Raw genomic sequence first — 19,593 nt, 5'->3', positions numbered from 1 at the left:
AAGAAGGTAGTGGGGTTCAGAAAGTGAATTGAGCGGTTGAACAAGGAATTCAAGTAGTAAAAATAATAAATAAAGCGTTAGTTGCTAAGTGTTGTAAATAAATTAGTTTGTGATTGTGAAATATTGTTGGAAATAAATTTGTTTAGGAAGACGAAAAGAAGTTTTACCTGAGAGAAAACAAATAAGATGCTGGAAGTGTGAAAAAATTGGGCACGTGCGTAGCAAATGTCCAGCATTCAAAGAACAAATCAGGAAAACTAGAGGGGGTTTATGAGAAGGGGCAATCGTCGGCCTGTACCCAGCAAGCCTCCGTAAAAAACGCATATGTTACCATTCTTCAACGAGAAGACAAAGATATTTTCGTTGACGGCCTCATCAACAACGAGCCTTGCATCATGCCGCTAGATACAGGTGCGACGAGAACCATTCTCGGGCCAACCTTCGCCGAAACACTGGCAATAATTGAACCGTCAAGTTGGAAGCTACGTACCGCAACAGGGAAGCCAGCAACTGTACTTGGAGAACTATCAATTGAATTGGTCTTGGGCAGCACTAAATTGAACCTTCGTGCATTGGTGGCGGCCATCGATGACGATGCGATTATTGGAATGGACATAATAAATTCCAGAGGGTTCTAGCTGAATTTTCAAGACGACATCCAACGTGTCGGCAAAGAAGAGCTTCATGGAAGAAGCGAAGAGATGACCAGGGTCCTGCTGGCTGAAAGGAACAATGCTGGGAACTGTTCGTCCATTTCCTCTGTAATACGGAGTGGTCGCAGTTCGATTAGCCAAGCCAACCACTTTCCTAAAGAGTTGGAGAAGTTGATTGACATTTCCTGCAAGGACATATCACCAACTCGCCGATACAAATTGAGGGAGTTAGTCAAGAAGTGGTTCAGCAGAGAATCGATACTGGGAATGCTCGACCAATCCGACAATCAGCTAGAAGACTCCCTCTTGCCAAGAATGAAGAGGCAGACAAGATAATCAGCGATATGGAAAAAGAAGGAGTCATCGAACCTTCTGACAGCCCCTGGTCTTCCCCAGTCGTATTAGTGAAGAAGAAGGACGGCTCGACAAGTTTCTGCGTGGATTACCGCCAAATAAATAACGTGACGAAGAAAGCCAGCTACCCTCTTCCAAGAATCGAAGACATCCTAGACACGCTAGCCGGCTCCACGATTTTCTTGACTCTGGATTTGAAGAGCGGATATTGGCAAGTTGAATTGGTACAAGAAGATCGAGAAAAGACTGCTTTCACCATCGGCTCAGGATTGTGGGAGTTCACGGTTATGCCATTCGGGCTTTGTAATGCTCCAGCGACCTTCAAGAGATTGATGGAGACGATTCTGAAGAGGCTCTCATGGAAGACGTGTCTATTGTATCTCGATGATATAATCGTCGTCTGGAGGAGGTATTCATGCATCTGAGGAGTTCTGGATTGAAACTTAGTCTCAAGAAATGCTATCTGTTCCAGAAAGAAGTCCGTTACTTTGGCCACGTTGTCTCTGGGAAAGCGGTGGCAGTGGATCAGCGCAGGATGACATTTTGGGGCGACACGTCTTTAAGAAGGGGGCAATGTAACGAATCTGAAGCCCCCCTGACCGATATGTCAGCCAGCGAACAAACACAAAAGGAATGCAAAAGGAATGCAGTCGGCAACCGCTGCTGAAAGTCTAGTTGAGAACCGAAACGATTATAGAATTCTAGAACGATCTTTACCGATATATAAGGCCGGCTTCTCGACCCAAGAGGGCATCGGAGTACAGAAAGTCAATCGAGCGGTTAAACAAGGAATTCAAATAGTGGAAATGAATTAAGCGTTAGTTGCTAAGTGTTGTAAATAAATTAGTTTGTGATAGTGAAATATTCTTGGAAATAAATTTGTTCAAGACAGTTAATTCTTCAATTTGTTACAATATATTAAGGTCTTCAACAGGAATAATTACTCCATCTAGAAAAGTTGATAACATAAATGAAGCGGAATAAGGAAAGGGGTGAAAAAAATCAGAATAAGAGATAAGTTAGGATTATCATTCTCAATGAAGGTTATACTAGCAAAATGCATGTGATTGCAAATGAACAGAGGATAGGGTTAACGTAGAGATGAAGAAAGGTCCGAGAAAGTGTTGAAAATATTGAAGTGTTGATGTGTTAGTTGAAGAATTAACGACAACACACATGAGAGTTCCGAACTGTTGTGGTGTAGATGTTAATTCCGTTACAAAAATATAAATGAGTCAGTGGAATGTTTCGTCGAGTCTAATTCTAACTTCGAAATTATCCAAACCATGAATGAACCTTGCAATGAATGCAATAGTTTATCAGAACGTCGCGACTTGAAGGAGCGCATATCAGGAATATGTGAATCATGATACTTCATAGATTTCCTTTATCTTGCAAGCTCGCACTTTGGTATAATTAATTACCTTCGCGCTAATCCTCGTTTTACAATCGGTCTATCGTCAGTTACGGTTTGCGAATTAATTCACAGGAGTAAACAAATCCGTTGAGAAATAAACAATGACTTTGGCGCTCTCTATTCGAGACGCGTTCTTCAAGCGGTGTTGCCAAAAAGGGCGCTGTTACATAGTTTCCGGCTATTTTGATGACGCATACACAGACTGGGCCAAACGGAATAGGTCCGATTTCGCATGGTTGGTCTTTATAAAAAAAATCACTCTGATTCGTTGATTCACCTACATCCGTGACTACGGTACCGACATACATATGTATTTACAACTACATAAATAAGTTGACGAGTGAATTCATCTCAGTTGATGCGTTCAATGAAAAAAATAAATTGATTCGATTTCGTTTAATGCTCACATATTAATGATTTTTCCTCAACTGAAGATAATTTCTTTCTGGTCTCATACTAGCCTCAATGAACTCCAATCAATCTCTAGAATATCTAAGTATACCATACCCGCAGCTGTTTCTAATTTTATCAAATTTCACCTCAATATGCCGAACTGGCTTTGAGTTTTGACATGGATATAAGACTGGAAATGAGAATGACAAAAACGCTGATCCTGATTCCCGAATACTGATTCTATGGAGCAAGGAATCTAATTATAATACTTATAACAGTATGCTAGTAATTAGCAAACGGGACATGTATGTATAACAGGAAAAATCTTCATCACTGGAGCATCAGCATAAATTTATGGAGTGGTCTGATCGGTGCATAAATAATTGGGCCAATTTTTAGATTTTATACGGACTTTTTCAATGATTGTTTCATTGCTACCAGAGGACCAGGTTGTTGGCCTTCCCGTTCTCCGGACATCACACCCCTCGATTTTTATTTCCGATGATTTTTGAAAAACGATGTTTTGAAAAATCGCCACGATAGTTTCCTTGATCTCCAGATAGCGATAACGAATACTATAACGTAACATCGATGGTCGTACCGATTTAAGGGCAACAAGAAAGGTATTTTAAGGGCCACGTGAAAGGTATTTTAAGTGTGCTCAAAGATGTATTGAGCAAGGAGGAGATGTATTTAAACATTTCATTCAATTTTTGGCATTAATTCATACATTGAGTGTTACGACCGATATCCGATATGATTATTTCGTTTTGAGTTTCAAATTTCATGGCAAACTTGACGAAAAGTGAAAAAAGCGCATGACTTCGTTATTTTCACTTTAAGGATAAAATTTATAATGACCGTTCAAGTTCAGAAAGGAGTTGTCAGACGATTTAGATAGGAATATACAGGGGGTCCCATTTGATTTTTGTTTTAATAAATCGACAACGCCATGTTCAGTTGTTTTTCTGTTAGCCCCACGTTGAAGCGAAAACACGCTATAGGGTCTTCCATTGAGCGTTTCTTATCTTTTACTTTTTGTAAAACAAAGTGTGTGAGATATCATCGATATAAAATCATTCACGAAAAGTCCAAAACGTCCAATTTTCCCTCTGGCATATAAATCGGGCTGAATTTGACTGACGGTATGGGTTATGTTGGCTTTGAGGACCACTGGGGTTTGTGACTTATTTGCCTACGCCTGCGACTTACGAAAATCCCACAAGAAAAAATATAACTGTTTCAAATAGTACGATCTTGGTGGCCAGTTCACATCAAATGACCATGCCCTCAAATCGCTCATGCAGAATATCCAATGTGGCACGTAGTGGTGTCCTGTTGAAACCAGATATGGTTGGTGTCCAGATTATAAAGTTCAGGCCAACGTCATTGTCAAAGAAATATAGACCGATGAGGCGCCAGTCCAAAAAGCACACCAAACAGATACTTTTTCGGGATGCATTGGTCGCTCTTGGTATTATGTGATTCTCTGATTCTCCTGCACACTCTCACAGACAGCGGTGATGTTCTCAGCACATCTTGCGTTTCGTCGACGTACGGGTCGATAGTTTACTGAATCAGTGGACTCAAATTTGTCCACCATATTGCGAATAGTCCTCTCGGTACGTACGCGCGGTACATTGCCCTTTTCTAGTCCTCAATGATAAAGAAGTTAGCAATAGTGCCGACTTGAGTTTGATGGCACTGTATATTCAATATTCATTATAAAACGTTTTGCTTCTTGCCAGAAACATCAGATTTCGTTTACATCAACTGAATAGGTGACACCATTCATTTGGCGTCATTAATTGTCACTTCCGGACAAAGAAATCGAATTTTTCTTATTATTTCCGAAGCAGTTGGCAACGTCGACGCCAATTCGTCGCTGGCCATTGATCGGCACGCTTTCGGCTCATATCGCTCGTCTCCGGCGTTGTAATTGCGTCGCGGGAGGTTTCCAGTTCAGTGTTTGGTGGCTACGGTCATGATAACTTCTCCCCTGTTAGGACACTGTCTGTTGCCCAGTAATTGTGTTTTCAACAGTGCCGCACCGAACAGCAAATTTTCCGGAAGTTTTTTGTGGAACCAGCAGTGTTTTCTTACTGTCGGACAAACTTTTACTCCGTATGTCGGATTTTGGAATAGCATCGTGTTCTTTCAACGGTCTGTCTTTCCTCTGCAAACTATGGAAACAAGGTACATAAATAAATGTGGTGTTATTGACTTTTTGGTTTTGCTCTCTGATTTATTTTCTTTATTTTGGTTGGTTCTCTTTGTCCGAGACGCTTATAGCGTCTGCTGCTTTCTTTGGCGCAACTTGCAGCACCCATTGATCCCATCTCGGACTTCAATTGAACACAATTACTCTCCTCCTCGAGTAATTAGCCCAATTGAAGTTTGGAGGAGCATTTACAGTATCTGACGCCATACAAGGATTATTCGCTTCTTCAATTATTTTTTCTCGAATCATTTGTCACTTCCGTTCGTACTCGTATGTCTTCCATTGTGAAAACAAAAGCTCTATTATAGTCTTCGTGTGTGGATTTCCAAACGCCCTAGGGTCACGAGACTGTTTCTACCCCTAACTGCTATCGACTATTCCAGTGCAGGAGAGAGAGAGGGTGTGTCTGGTTGTGTACATTGTGAAAGCTTCGGGGTCTTTTATTTTCTGACATTCGAAACGTCTGCTGTCGGTTTCGATGGCTATTTACATGATTCGTTCAGTCAGTGTAGATGGAACTGAAGGAAGCGAGTTTTTCTACAATTTTTGTGTCATTTTCTTGTGTTCAAAAATGATTTGGTTCAGTTCCATTATTCGTGGACTTATTATTTTCGTTCATGTACAAATCCACGAAAATGTTCATATTATTGAAAACCACGATACCCCTAACTTTGAAATGAAATTCGAACTCTTTATTTTCAATGAGACAGGAATAGAGGATAGCCTAAAGTCAGCTCATAATTGTTGTGGACTAGTGTTCACACTAGTCCCAAGGAAAACACCACTATGTCAAAATTCACGAAATTTCACTAAATGTTTATGTTATTGAAATCTACGATACTCTTAACTTTAAAATGAAATTCGAACTCTTTATTTTCAATGAGACTGGAATAGAGGATAGCCTGAAGTCTCAGCTCATAATTGTTGAGGGCTAGTGTTCCCACTAGTCCCAAGGAAAACACCACTATGTCAAAATTCACGAAATTTTACTAAATGTTCATGTTATTGAAATTTCCGATATTCCTAACTTTAAAATGGAATTCGAACTCTTTATTTTCAATGAGACTGGAATAAAGGATAGCCTAAAGTCACCTCATAATTGTTGAGGACTAGTGTTCACACTAGTCCCAAGAAAAACACCACTATGTCAAAATTCACGAAATTTTACTGAACGTTCATATTATTGAAATCTACGATACTCCTAGCTTTGCAATGAAATTTGAACTATTTATTGTCAATGAGACTGGAATAGAGGATAGCCTGAAGTCACCTCGTAATTGTAGAGGACCAGTGTTCAAACTAGTCTAAAGGAAACGCCACTATGTCAAAATTCAAAATTTTACTGAATTCTCCTTGTAGAATTTATTGGATCCAATTGTTTTTGGATCCAATTGTTCTTGGATCTTTCAAAAGTATGACATATTATAGATGGGTGTGAATAATGTATCAGTACGAGTATTTATGTAAACAATTAAACGACTAATATATGTAAAGAATTGAATTTTTTTAAATCCGTAACAACATATGAATACATTTTCGAAGATAAAGGAAACTGGACAGAAATCAGCAATTATCAATTGTAGGGCATCATGCTTTTTTCATAATCTGGAATTGACTCTGGAATCAATGAAAACAATTACTTCGACTGGACAATGTTTACCATTTTCATAACATTTTCTGAAATCATATTCATCGTCTGTAAAAATGATATTCAGTTCTTACGGATTGTTTTCATTGTTGTGGATTTCTACATATCATATACAAATAAACTATATTTGTGGTTATCCAAATCTTTATATGATGACGTTTCAAATTCCTAAGTTCCTTTCTCCATATTCCATCAAACATTGTACTTACGGTCAGAATTTGCTATTCCCAACATTTGATACAAAATTCAATTCATCAACTTCCTCAGAAAAAGGTGGACGATGATTTACAATTGTGGCTAACATATTTACTAGATCTTTGCCTTCGGGTCATCTCCCACAAAGTCGAATATTGCTGAGTTTTTTCATAAACTTTTTTGTTTCATGATTGGGCTCTCATGATGTTCACGGTCATATTTTCGCTATTCTATAACAACATTCACATACAATAAAGTAACATTGATATTGAAACACCAAAAAAAATAGAGTCAGAGTTGTGTTGTTTGGTATCCACTCTGGTATCCGAATCATATCAAGTGCTACCTGAATATCGAATAATAGACCTTGAACACTAGTTTATGTACTACCTGTAATATATTTTCGCAACCAAACATTTTTTCCTGTAGTTCCCAGGTAGATGAAACTACTATTCAGATATTTGTTGTTTTCTAAAATCCTTTCAACAGTTTGTAATCGTTTGGAAGTCGATAAATTCAATGTATCAGAGACGTTTTACTAGGTATACAAGGGTGGTTCAATAAGTTTCCAACCTAACAAAAACACACGACATTTTTTCAGATATTTTTTTCATTTTTATAATAGTCTTAACTCAATCGAGAGAGTGAACAAAGCACCCACGTAGAACCGCCTGGCTACTTGACAAGCTGAAAGCTTGTCAAGTAATGATGCGTAGTATGCTCCTGTAATGGTTTTTCCTTTGTGAAAATAATCGATTAGAATAGCTCCATGAATATCCCAAAAAACAGTCGCCATCACTTACCCAGTCGGAAAAAACAGTTTTTGTTATTTTTAGAGCCTGTTCCACCTTTACAGTCCACTATTTCGACTGAATTTTTCTTTCGGGCATATAATGGTGTATCCAAGTTTCATGTACAGTAATTAGGCGGCTCCAAAAATAGGATTTATTTCGCCTAAACTGCGCCAACAGAACGTTGGCAATGGTCTAACGTGAGCAAACGCGGCACCCACGCGCGATCAGCTTTCTCATGCCTAAATGTTGATTTAATATGTGACATACACATTTTTTTGACATGTTCATAACCTCGGCGGTCGTGTAGTACCATTTGGTGAACTTTGGCAATGTTTTCGTCGGCTGTTGCAGTTTTTGGACGTGAACGTTCAAGTCTTACGACCACGTTTGAATTCAGCTGCCCAAAATTTCACTATGGTAAATGGAGTCCCCATACACAGAATCCAACTCATCTTTGATTTGCGTAAGCGTATTGTTTTTCTAAAAAAATATTGAATTACAGTTCGATACCCGATTTTGTCCATTTTTTATAAAAAACATACACATCAACTCATTCAAACGACTGTTACATAACAACTGCGCGTCCAAAATGGCTGAAACTTTGGTGAGTAACTGTCAACAGATGAAAAACGAAATTCACTAGTTTTTATTCACGAGTGCTGTCATCTCCATTGTTGAGGTCGCAAACTTTTCAGACCACCCCCGTATACACAACCTTTGTTGTCTAGCGAATTCTTTGGATAAGTCTCCTCAGATGAGTTCAAGGACCAAGACTAATCTTCATTCATTAATAAATCTAGAAATACTGTCGTGGTTAATGGAAATGAATTGTTTATCCATATTTATCATATTGATATTTATTTAATGTTACAAGATGACCACATTATATACAAATGATTAAATATTGTGTTTGAAAAATCTCTTCACATTCTCGCTAAACTTTTCGTCTTTTCATGGGCCTCTTCGATTTTCGGAACAGGAAAAACTCGCAGGGGGTCAAACTTGGTGAATACGGTGGCTGGGGCATGATTACGGCGTTGTTCTTGCCCGAAAAATTACGAATACGCAATGACGAGTCAGCAGAGCAGGTGCATTATTGTGATGCAAAAGCCATGAATGATTTTTAGACAATACCGGACGTTTCCTACGGGTATGAAGTTATCCACATCCACAAAGTACACTGAGAAAAAAATATGGCATTATTATTTTTTTTTTACCGACTCTGCACACGTACCATTTTTCACAATAATACTCTTTTTCACTGATCTAATGAAAAAAAAGAACCTTCCTAGTTTATTAAACTGTCTAAAGAGGTTGTATTGTCTCTTGAAGAGGCAATACAACCTCATATAGTTGAAATAATTGAACGGGGTCCAAGATGTCAAGATGAATTTATCCATTTTCAACAAGACGGTGCACCACCCCTTTATGCCCAGCAAGTTCGAAATTTTTTGAATAATCATTTTGAAGGACAATGGATTGGCAGAAAAGGTCCAATTGAATGGCCAGCACGATCACCAGATTTAACACCACTGGACTACTTTTTGTGGGGATATTTAAAGTCTAAAGTTTATGGTACACAGCCAGCCAATTTGGATGAATTACGTCGTAGAATTATTGATGAATGCCGAGCTATAAGTCCTGAGATGTTGAATAATGTAGGATAAAAATTCAAACAAAATCTTTATTGTTGCATGGAGCAAAATGGCGCACATTTTGAACATTTACTCTGAATTTCCTATGTGAGTTACCCTTATTAGGTGTTACTTTTTTTGTGTGTGCTTTAAAAACAATTATTGGGATTTATTAACCCTAAAACACTTTTTTAAACTTTTCTGTGTCATCAGCATTCAAGGAAATCAGCAGGTTGTATTCGTTGTGTGTGTAAGTTTTCAGTATGATTAACTTTTTTATCAGAAGCATAAAATATCCACGTCAAAAAGAAACCTTCATAAGGAGGTGCCACTCATTTTACCTAAAATGTAAGGGCGGTAACCAACCCCATCCCCCGAAAAAATCTCGTAATAATCAAATAATTCTTAATTTTTTACGAAATCAAATGGACACGTATTAGCAGGTTGTCATAAAAAGCATTTTTTTTAATGAAAGTTCTCAACGTAAATTGTACCTGAAAAACAATTTGATTTATTTTAAAAAGAGTTGAACTCAATAAAAATACCTTTAAATCTTCAAATTATCTCGAAAACTAATCAAACATTTTCTTTTAACAGAGATGTAATGGTATTCGAAAGACCTTTGAAACAAGGTGCCACTCGACCTACTTTCCCTATCTAACTAAGGATCGTCGGTTGCACCCCTCCGAGGGGGTGCGTACTACAAAAAATCTGATAACTCTGAAAGGTGTCCCCCTTTAATTAGAAATCGACGTGTCCGAGCTTTTTTAAAAATCTTACTTTTTATATTCAAAAACGGCACTGTTAAGTTTTCGTTGTTCCACACTGTATTGACAAAAAACAAAAAAAAACATCCATATACAAGAATGGGCAAGGAAAATACTCTGAGTAGCAAATCACATTTTTGTATTTAAAAACTCGTTAAGAGTATAAAAACATCTTTTTAACAGAAATGATTTCAATTTTTTTTAAACAACGAAAGGCTGCATATTAACTTCAATTTATTTGGTGAACAGTTGTAAATTTTGGGTCCTATACGTTTTGGTGCACTTTGAGTTATCTTATACTTAACTGATCTAACGTGTATCATTTGCTTCTGCCGAGGTTTTTATCATGAATATCGCTATTGAGATTGAAGTCATTCCTGTTAGTGAAAACATAAACTGACAACTCATCAATATATAACCAACCAGAGTTGAAATTTCATGTGTAGCGAAAATGTTTCTGCATGAATACTGTCGAGGAACATTGAACAAACAGCGTAGGATAGCTTTTTGTTGGATAAACACATTTTTACTCTTCGCAGAGTTCCCCACAAACATACACCATAGCGCAACCTGTATTTGACCTGGGCATGATAAACAGCCAAAAGTTGGTTTATGTTGAGAACATTTCTCAAGTTGATGAAAAGATAGGTTAAAGAGCTCAATTTTGAAACTAGTTGATCACAGTGATCATTCCAAGAAAGACTCTCATTCATTTGCATGCCTAGGAATTTGACAGCATTATGGGTGTTTCTTAAAATAGAGTCATTAACAGTCACCTGGATATCATCGGTTTCATTTTGATAGTTGTGAAAGCGGATTAACTGAGTTTTTTACATTGAAAATGAGTTCGTGACTAATAAAATAGTTTGAAACTACATCCAAATACTGCATAAGCAGTTACTGCAGAATATGGTAATTTCCTGTCTATATTATTGATATATGATAGGAATATGAGTGGCCCAAGTATAGATCCCTGAGGTACTTCCGGCTGGACCGACCTCATTTCTGATGTTGAAGATGAATGAACATCACCTTTGTCAAATTTGAGCGAGACACCGCATTCTGTTGCTGAGAAAAGATGAAATCTATGAATGTGTATTTCCTCTTATTCCATAACGATATAGGGCCAGACGCTCATACTTTATATTTTATTTCATATATTCCCTAATTTTTTCTGTCATTGAGTGTTTACGTGTAGAAAATGAAAGTATTATAATCATTATTATCCTGAATTCAATCAAATCGTGCAGCCACCACGTACGTGATCATGGCCGGGGATCAGGAATCGAGTTCGATCTAAATCGCAGTAATCCGTCCATCAACAGAATGTATTTTTATTATATTGTCGAGAGCGAGATCTTCAACGAACGACCTCGAACCACAAGAACAGACGTTAACATTCGGAGAGTCGTGTAGACTTGAGATTTTTTCCTGCAGGTAAGCCAGGCACCTCGGCAGTTACTTTCAAGGACGAATATTCAGACCAATTTACTCGTATATAGATATACCTTCGGCCATTATGTGAGACGATGTTGGTAGGTAGAGAGAAATCTCCAGGTAAAACAAGCGTGAAATGAATCAAAAAACGAATAAAGAAATTTTCCATATACAGGTCGATGGGATTGTTAGTCGAATCGAAAGTTTCGATGGTCATTGAAATCCACCAGAACAGTCTGATTTGGTAGTTTGACGTAGATTTTCAGTTTTCGACAAGTCAAACAATGTTTTGAAAAACTGAACCTTACTCATTAAAACTCAAAATAACGGTACGAAACTTCGGAGGGTGGTTCTTCAGGTCGTTTTAAGACAAAAAGTTCATATGTCCAGAGTTGTTTTGTTTTTGAGATACAGGGCGTCGAAGTTCAAGAAAAAACCCCGATTAGGTTGAAATTTATCACAGTGGGCAACCCAGCCAAGGATATTGAGAAGTCAAAGAATGCCACTGACTTTGTAGTTTATTATTTTAATAGATTAAAAATACAACTTTTTCTTCGCAAGTGTTTTCTTCATATATAATAATAATAATACGTCTTTATTCACCATAAAAATACAAATGGAATAGACTAAAATAAAATAAAACAGTATACAGGAACAATAACAAAAACAAAGAAAAAAACTTACAGTATATGGTGAATAGGCAGAGTATCAGCCAAGGTTGTTTTTCAACTCAACCTGGGAGAAACTATAGATAAATAATATGAACAGAAGTCGAGTTAACAATATCAAAAAAATTTAATTACTGCTTCACTTTAGAAAATTCATTTTAGAAATGCCAAGTTCGGGAACGGAACAGAGTCTAATGAGTTGAATAAGGCTTCAGTCTTTTTTTAAAGTTTACGATGGTGTATGATCGAAATTCGAAGGGTAGTTGATTAAAATATTTGGGTGCATTATACGATAAGCAGCGGGTGGAGATGGAAGATTTCTGATTGGGGATAACTAGAACTGAACTGTAGTAAAGCTGTTAATCGTAGAGAATGTTTTAAGCTTCTTCAGTAAGTAATCAGGTTGTCGAGTTATCAAAACTTTATGTGTGTTGGTAAGAAGGTGTAGAGTTCTAAGTTTCCCAACATTTAACCATCCTGATTCTTGCATTGCTGGGGATATATGGTCATATTTCCGAAAACCAAACGAGAAACGTAGACAGCTATTCTAATTACGCTGTAGTCGGAGAGCATCCGATTGTTTTAAAGCAGGTCCATAAATACTGTCGCAATAGGAAATTTTTGTCATAATCAAAGACTCGCATAGTCTAAGTTTTAAGTTTGTGTTGAGCAAATCACGATTAGGAAAAAGCTGTCTGAGAACGTTATAAGAAGATTGGTTCAGATAGCTGACATGCGAAGATCCAGATCAAACCACAATCCTAAATTTTTTATCTCGTCCACGGAGGGAAGTATATCATTTTCGATGCGAACTTGAAAGGTAGAGTTGGTGAGTTCTCTGTTCTTCTTAGCTCCGAACATCATTATTGCAGATTTGTCTGAATTGAGCTTGAGCTTATGGGCAGTAGAAATGTCAAAGATGGCTTGGAGATCGTTATTAATATGCGACAGAGCAGATGTAGACTCGCCAGGCGAAAAAGGGAAATATAACTGCGTGTCGTCTGCATAGTGATGTATATATTTCATTTTCTCACGGACAGATAAAAGTCACAAATATACAAGCTAAAAAGCAAGGGTCTAAGGATAGATCCTTGTGGCACTCCTTTAATACCGGCAGAGCATCTGAAATAATTTCATCCACAACAACTCTTTGAGTACGATTCTTCAGATAGTTGAGAGAGACACTGCTTTCCGATCACAACCGAAGTGGACAAGTTTGTCACACAATATCTCATGATCTAGAGTGTCAAATGCCTTGCTGTAATCTAGAGCTCCGTTTTCGAGAAAAAAAAATCACTTCTGAAAACTACCCGTTGACAACATAAAATAAAAACCAAAAGTAAATAATGAACAAATTCTACCTTTAAGTAAATGAGCAAGAAGTTTCGCCTTCTGATAAAAAAAGAGCCTTCAAATGACCTCATAAATAGAAATATAAAGGATTCATATTAGGACTGCGAGCTGGCCAATTTTGAGGTCCAGCACGTCCAAGCCAACGATTAGGGTATTGATGTCGAGATGCTGAAGAGCAAAAACACTGAAATGAGCTGGAGCCCCGTCGTGCAAAAACCACATGTTGCGTCTTACAAGTACCGGCACTTTTGGATAGAAAATCTCGCAAAAAGTCCGTATAAGATGCACCTGTTAATCTTGCTGGTACCAATCATTCCTATCCAAATGTTCAGTGAAAATTGTTGGTGGAAATGACTTTGTTTAATAACGTGGGGATTTTCTTTGGCGCAAAAATGCTCATTGTTTAATCTTCCTCTTGAAGAAGATTACTTGGTGATTGAAACACGTGTCGAGGTGTTGAAAATAACGGTTTGGTGTTGGGATAAATCTCCAGTACTATTCGTTGTGAATCTCGTAACAGTATCACGTTAAAAATTTACTTCGTCCGAATATAAAATATTTGTTTAAAATTCATTATTGTGTGTCATTGTATGAATCAACTAGTTGCAAAACATTATTCTTGGGTGATGATCCCGAGGCAGAGCTTGGACCCGCTGTATGTGATATGGGTAGAGAAGGTTTATTTTTAGAACCGTCCATACGGTTTTTGAGCTGACTTTCAGCTGCTGGGCAATCTTTCTGGTACTATTTGAAGGATCTTCTTCTATTGCATCAAGTATAGCTTCTCCTAGTTCAGGCGTTGTTACAAGTTATGATCTTCCACCACCTGCATTTTCATAAAAAGTCACAGTTTCACATAATATTGCATGTAGCGTTTTAAATGTTTGAGCAACTGGAATTACTCTGTTCAGATATCTGTCCTGGTAAATTATCTGTGTTTCTTCCGCATTTCCATATGGATATATGGTCATAAGAACTTTTTTCTCAAAACGACCTAACGAACCAACCTCCGAAGTTTCGTACCATAGTTAGGAAACACCATGTATACAGGGTGTAACATAAGTACGTTGAAATATTCAAGTGACGTATTCCTGAGACAATTTTGATAAAAAAAAGGCTATATGAACTTGTGTCCGAAAATGCTTCGTTTCGGAGATACGGGGTATTGAAATTGAATTTAAAATTTTCAAATAACTTATTTTTTGCAAGAGTTATTTTCAACAAGCGAAAAAAAATTCAATTTCAACACCCTGTATCTCCGAAACGAAGCATTTTCGGGCACAAGTTCATATAGACTTTTTTTCTCAAAATTATCTCAGGAATAAGCCACTTGAATATTTTAACGTACTTATGTTACACCCTGTATAGTAAAAAAGTAAAATAATGAAAACGACAAATAAAGAACAAGAAAAGTACATGTAAACACTGCAATCTGTTTAAAATCTGTTTTTCCGTTAACCAGCTGTCGCACCTCTACGAACGACAACCCTCAGAAGTCTAAACTTGTGCGAGCTAAGGATTAACGAGGTCTTCCTTTTAACGTGTGATTCCTAACACGGGTAGGACGGTAGCACGTGAAGATCGATCGTTCAGACTAGGGCTTGAACCACCGACCGACCGGCAGTCAATTCGAATGAGTGAACAAATCACCCACGTCGAACTGCTTGGCTACCGGCCAAGATGATAACACATCTAATTGAAAAAAATAAGAATAGTTTTTTGTTTCAATGAGGCTTGGCATCTCTGGTCCAAAGCATTTTCCACCAGCGGTAAGGATACTTTGTCATCAACTTCTGTTTTTCATCAAAAATAAGTCCATTAACGAATATTCAAGAATAAAGCATTCCCGTGGATACCCGTGAAACTGAGTTTGTGAACTTTTTTCTTTATTGTTCAGAATTGTAGATGGTGTTGATGGTGAAGTTTTGGAAGTTTTTGCGATATATTTTTTATCGAACCACTTTCCACGGCCGCGATATTTTTTTTGTCGGACATACTTCCTGTTGCACCCATCGTATAATGTGAGGTCGGATTGTACCACAACTATCAGGTTGCTCAATTCAATGATTAGATACCAAGAGTCGGTATATTTTGGGGTAGGATTAGGCTGGTTTATACTTGAACCAAATCTAAAAAAAAATTAAAATTATTAGCCAGAGTCATATTCGGTACAGTCACTTTGAATGTACTGAGGAACAATATACCAATGCATCTTTGAAATTTTTCAGCATCGTTTTTTTTTAAGAATTCATAGGCTCCTTTGACATCTTTCATTTTGAATGTCGTGTTTCTTCTTGTAATGAAATCCTTCACTTGAGCCCAAACGAGTTCAGTGGAATCAAGTTCGCAATGATATGGGGGCAGATGAAACATGACAATATTTTTTTTCTGTGCCATTGTGCCGACTACATATTCCGCGAAAAGTACAGATTTATTTGAACACACTATGGACCATAAATCTATCAAGTTTTCCACAATTTCTTTCTGTCTGTCACTGGAGACATACTTTGGTATTCTTTCAAGCCACCAATTTTTAGATCGAGGGTCGGTATGTTTTCTCAAAATGAAATGAATGTACTGTTTTTAACTGATTTAGCCGTTACTACGAGGTAGGAAATCATCATGAAAAAAAATTAATCTCTCTGTTTTTTACTATCGTTTGTAACCATCGTTACTGCAGTTTTGTCCTATATGGACATTTTCAAAACTAATACAATATTGTTTTTATTTCAAACTAATACAATTTTTTATAGTTTTTTTTTGAGGGGGGGGCGGAAAGAAAGTTTTTGGCTTTCTACTACTCCATCTTGATACAAAAAAAGATGAGGGAATCTTCCAAAGAAAGGAAGGAAGTGATCAATTTGAAAATCAGTAACTCTATACATGGATGTGTAGATCATGCAAAGAAGTAACTTTAAGACACAAACTGAAAGAAAGTCCTCCTGAAACAGCTACTTTCATATAAACATTGAATTACACGAAAGAAAAAAATTCTTTCGAAACAAATACTTCTATATGAACACTTAAAAGTCGTGATTCATGAATTAATTGTGTATGTTTTCTTTAATGTTATCCAATTTGGTACTGAAGAGCCTTAGGGCAAGTGTCTTATAGCGAAACATCTATGTATACCAGTGAGGATGACAGTGTTCCATGTAAGTGCAATTTGTTACCATTCATTTAAAGTAGAACTCATGTGAATGATATCTGATTTTATTCCACAACGAATGTTTGAAATACAAACTGAGTAGAGAAAAGTATCTTCTGTATAATTCAGTTGTTCATATAGAAGTATTTGTTTCGAAAGAATTTTTTTCTTTTGTGTAATTCAATGTTTATATGAAAGTAGCTGTTTCAGGAGGACTTTCTTTCAGTTTGTGTCTGAAAGTTACTTTGCATGATCTACACATCCATGTATAGAGTAACTTATTTTCAAATTGATTACTTCCTTTCTTTCTTTGGAAGATTCCCTCATCTTTTTTTTTATCAAGATGAAGTAGTAGAAAGCCAAAAACAATTCAAATTTTTATTGTATTAGTTTGAAAATGTCCATCTAGAACGTGATAACAAACTGATATGCGCTGGACTGGTGTGTGTTCGTATTCTTTCGAATACATTTTTGGCCTGCTCTCTCATGTATGGGTCTACGTAGTGCATGAGGTCCAGGTCCCGGTAGATGTTGGGCATGTATCTTGTAGCGTTTACGGCAGCTCGTTAGCAAGCGTTCATGAACGTCTGGATACTGTGTCTGTAGGTCGAGGCATACAGAATGATAGGAAAATTACTACGGTTTTGACGAAAGCAGTTTTACATGACCCACGTTACTCTTGCAACCTATGATTGGGTATAGGTTTTGTCGGGCAGCTGTCGCCAGCCCTAGTCTCTGCCGTATGTGGGATCTGAACTTCAGTCTCCTGTCGAGGGTGACACCCAGGTATCTTGCTTCGTTGGTCCACGGAATCTCTCGTCTTCTTTGAAGATGACGTTTCCTTCCGGGTGGACTTAATTCTATCTAAATCACAGATAAAGCCATTGGTTTGTTTCATGTCGTTTTGTGTTGGTGTTGTTTCGGAAGTTTATATGTTGCAATGTTTTTCATTTTTTCAATATGTATCTAATATGTATGATGGTTTTTGAAATAGTAATATCATCAACACGAAGAAACTACTTTTCGGTGAGTAATTGATTTAAAAACTCATTATTTCTTGCAGAATTGAAATGATAATAATCGTATAAGTTTTGTGGGAGATTTGTTTATGAAAATTCATTGTTACAGAGCCCTGAAAAAGAATTCAATTGAAATCGAAACCTCGGCAAGAAAACAATTGTTTTTACCAGAAGAAATTGATTCTGCTATCCAACCAACCGTTCTTCAGAGTTCATTTTACTCCTCTTCAGTCAGATCTATATTTTACTATAGAGCGTACGCACTTTATGTTGTAAACAGTGATTGGCAGGTCGCAGCACTAGCTCTCTTCCCATTGAAAAATTAGTAACCCCCCTTGATGACACACACGGAACGTCGAAAATAGCACCCTCGCATTTTTTACACAATGAACCGCTTTTATGTCTGGGTTATTGACCCCTTTCCCACTCGTTATGTTTTCAATATAGTGCTTTGCGAGCACTTGTTCCTATTTCGTTCAGTATAACCCTCGGACCTAAAATAAGGGCACAGTCGCTCTCCCTTCTGCGCGAAGGGCAATGTTACCAAGGGGACAGAGGGTTGATGTTATTCGAAAATTATCGATGCTGGATAGTTCATGCGTGTCTGTGATGTGTTACGTTAATAACGTTTCATACTTCTTAATGTTGATAGAAAATCTGTAAAGGTTGAATGACAATAATTTATTCGTGAAAGTACATTAATAAAATACAATAAGCAATAAAAGGATTTGTTACTTGAAACAATAGCCACGAAGAATCGAATTTTTCAAAACTTTTGGATTCCAGTTGTCCAAGAACTGATACAGAGTACATCAATTTGTTCATTCGAAATGAATCGACAAATTAGTGGAAGTGAATCGACGTGTCTACTGTTCGGAATACTCTGTTTTGAGATTGCAACAGTAGAATCATTGTTTACCATTATTTTGCACTATAATTAATATTATGCTACACTTCAAATTCATTATTACTCAGTTTATTTAACATGTCTTATTTTGACATGTCTTATATCTATATCCATTCACTAATTTTGGCAGAATTCCTCAATGTTGAATCTGCATGTTACCGAGTGTTGAGAGTTTTTGTGTATATGTACTCGTATCCAGTGCATTTCTTTAATGTCCCCCCCCTTTCATGTTTTGAACTGGTCAACTCAAAGAATTGAAATTTGGAATAATGAAATTAATGCATGAATACTTTATTTTGAAGTGAAGTTGACAGATGGAACTTTCAAGATGGCGCCATTTGGGAAAAAAATTGAATTGAAAGGGGGGTCTTGTGACACATCATTTTGAAGGTCACGACGAATGCTTCACCACCGTAGAATAATATGTCAGTATCTTCACCTACTACAAAATACCTAACATTTATTGATTTCCTGAAGACAAACACATTAATATCGATATTTCTAGAAATAAAGTTTTTTTTGTTTATAAAAACGACAAAAAATGTCAGTACTACAAGTAACATCAGTTAGAATATTCTCATTGAGTTTTGGATTTTACTAGTAGAAAGGTATCACGTCAACAATCTCTAAAATGGTCATTTCTCTCATCACTGAAATCGTCGAAGCGAATCCTAATGAACTCGATATGGATATTGTTGTCCAACAAGATGGAGCAACATCACGTTACTCCAGACAAGTAAGAAACTATTTGGATACTACTTTTCCCGGTCGTTGGATTGGCCGTCGAGGTCCTACAGAAAGGCCAGCCCGCTCGCCAGATTTGACACCTTTGGACTTTTTATGGGGGTATCTGAAGCAAAAGGTGTACGAAACAATATTGGATATACGACAAAGAATAATGAATATTTCTATTTATTTAACTCATATTATGTAGTTAAATGTCAATATATTCAGGAAATTATTAAAAGTTCCGCCAGTTTGTAGT

At 37.1% G+C, this 19,593-nt stretch overlaps 1 protein-coding gene across 3 annotated transcripts in view; it reads left to right on the top strand.

The window, feature by feature from the left end:
* gus (splA/ryanodine receptor domain and SOCS box containing gustavus) overlaps positions 1-19,593 on the top strand; it is a 243,094-nt gene that overhangs the window by 97,120 nt on the left and 126,381 nt on the right. Inside the window, exon 1 of one of the 3 annotated variants that reach the window (XM_074176076.1) lies at positions 4,787-5,013. The exons of the other annotated variants lie outside the window; for them this stretch is intronic. Within the exon in view, the coding sequence (XP_074032177.1) occupies positions 4,802-5,013 (212 nt within the window). The 5' untranslated portion in view covers positions 4,787-4,801. Of the gene's footprint in view, positions 1-4,786; positions 5,014-19,593 lie in introns of those variants that run through there. 3 annotated transcript variants of the gene reach the window in all.

This window comes from Leptinotarsa decemlineata, unplaced genomic scaffold (genome assembly GCF_025532065.1).
Source record: "Leptinotarsa decemlineata unplaced genomic scaffold, Ldec_3_MD MMD2_tig00001393_RagTag_RagTag, whole genome shotgun sequence".
In the NCBI taxonomy this organism is placed as follows: domain Eukaryota; kingdom Metazoa; phylum Arthropoda; class Insecta; order Coleoptera; family Chrysomelidae; genus Leptinotarsa; species Leptinotarsa decemlineata.
The sequence above is the reverse complement of the archived record's forward strand: the minus strand, read 5'-3'. Positions and strand labels throughout refer to the sequence as shown.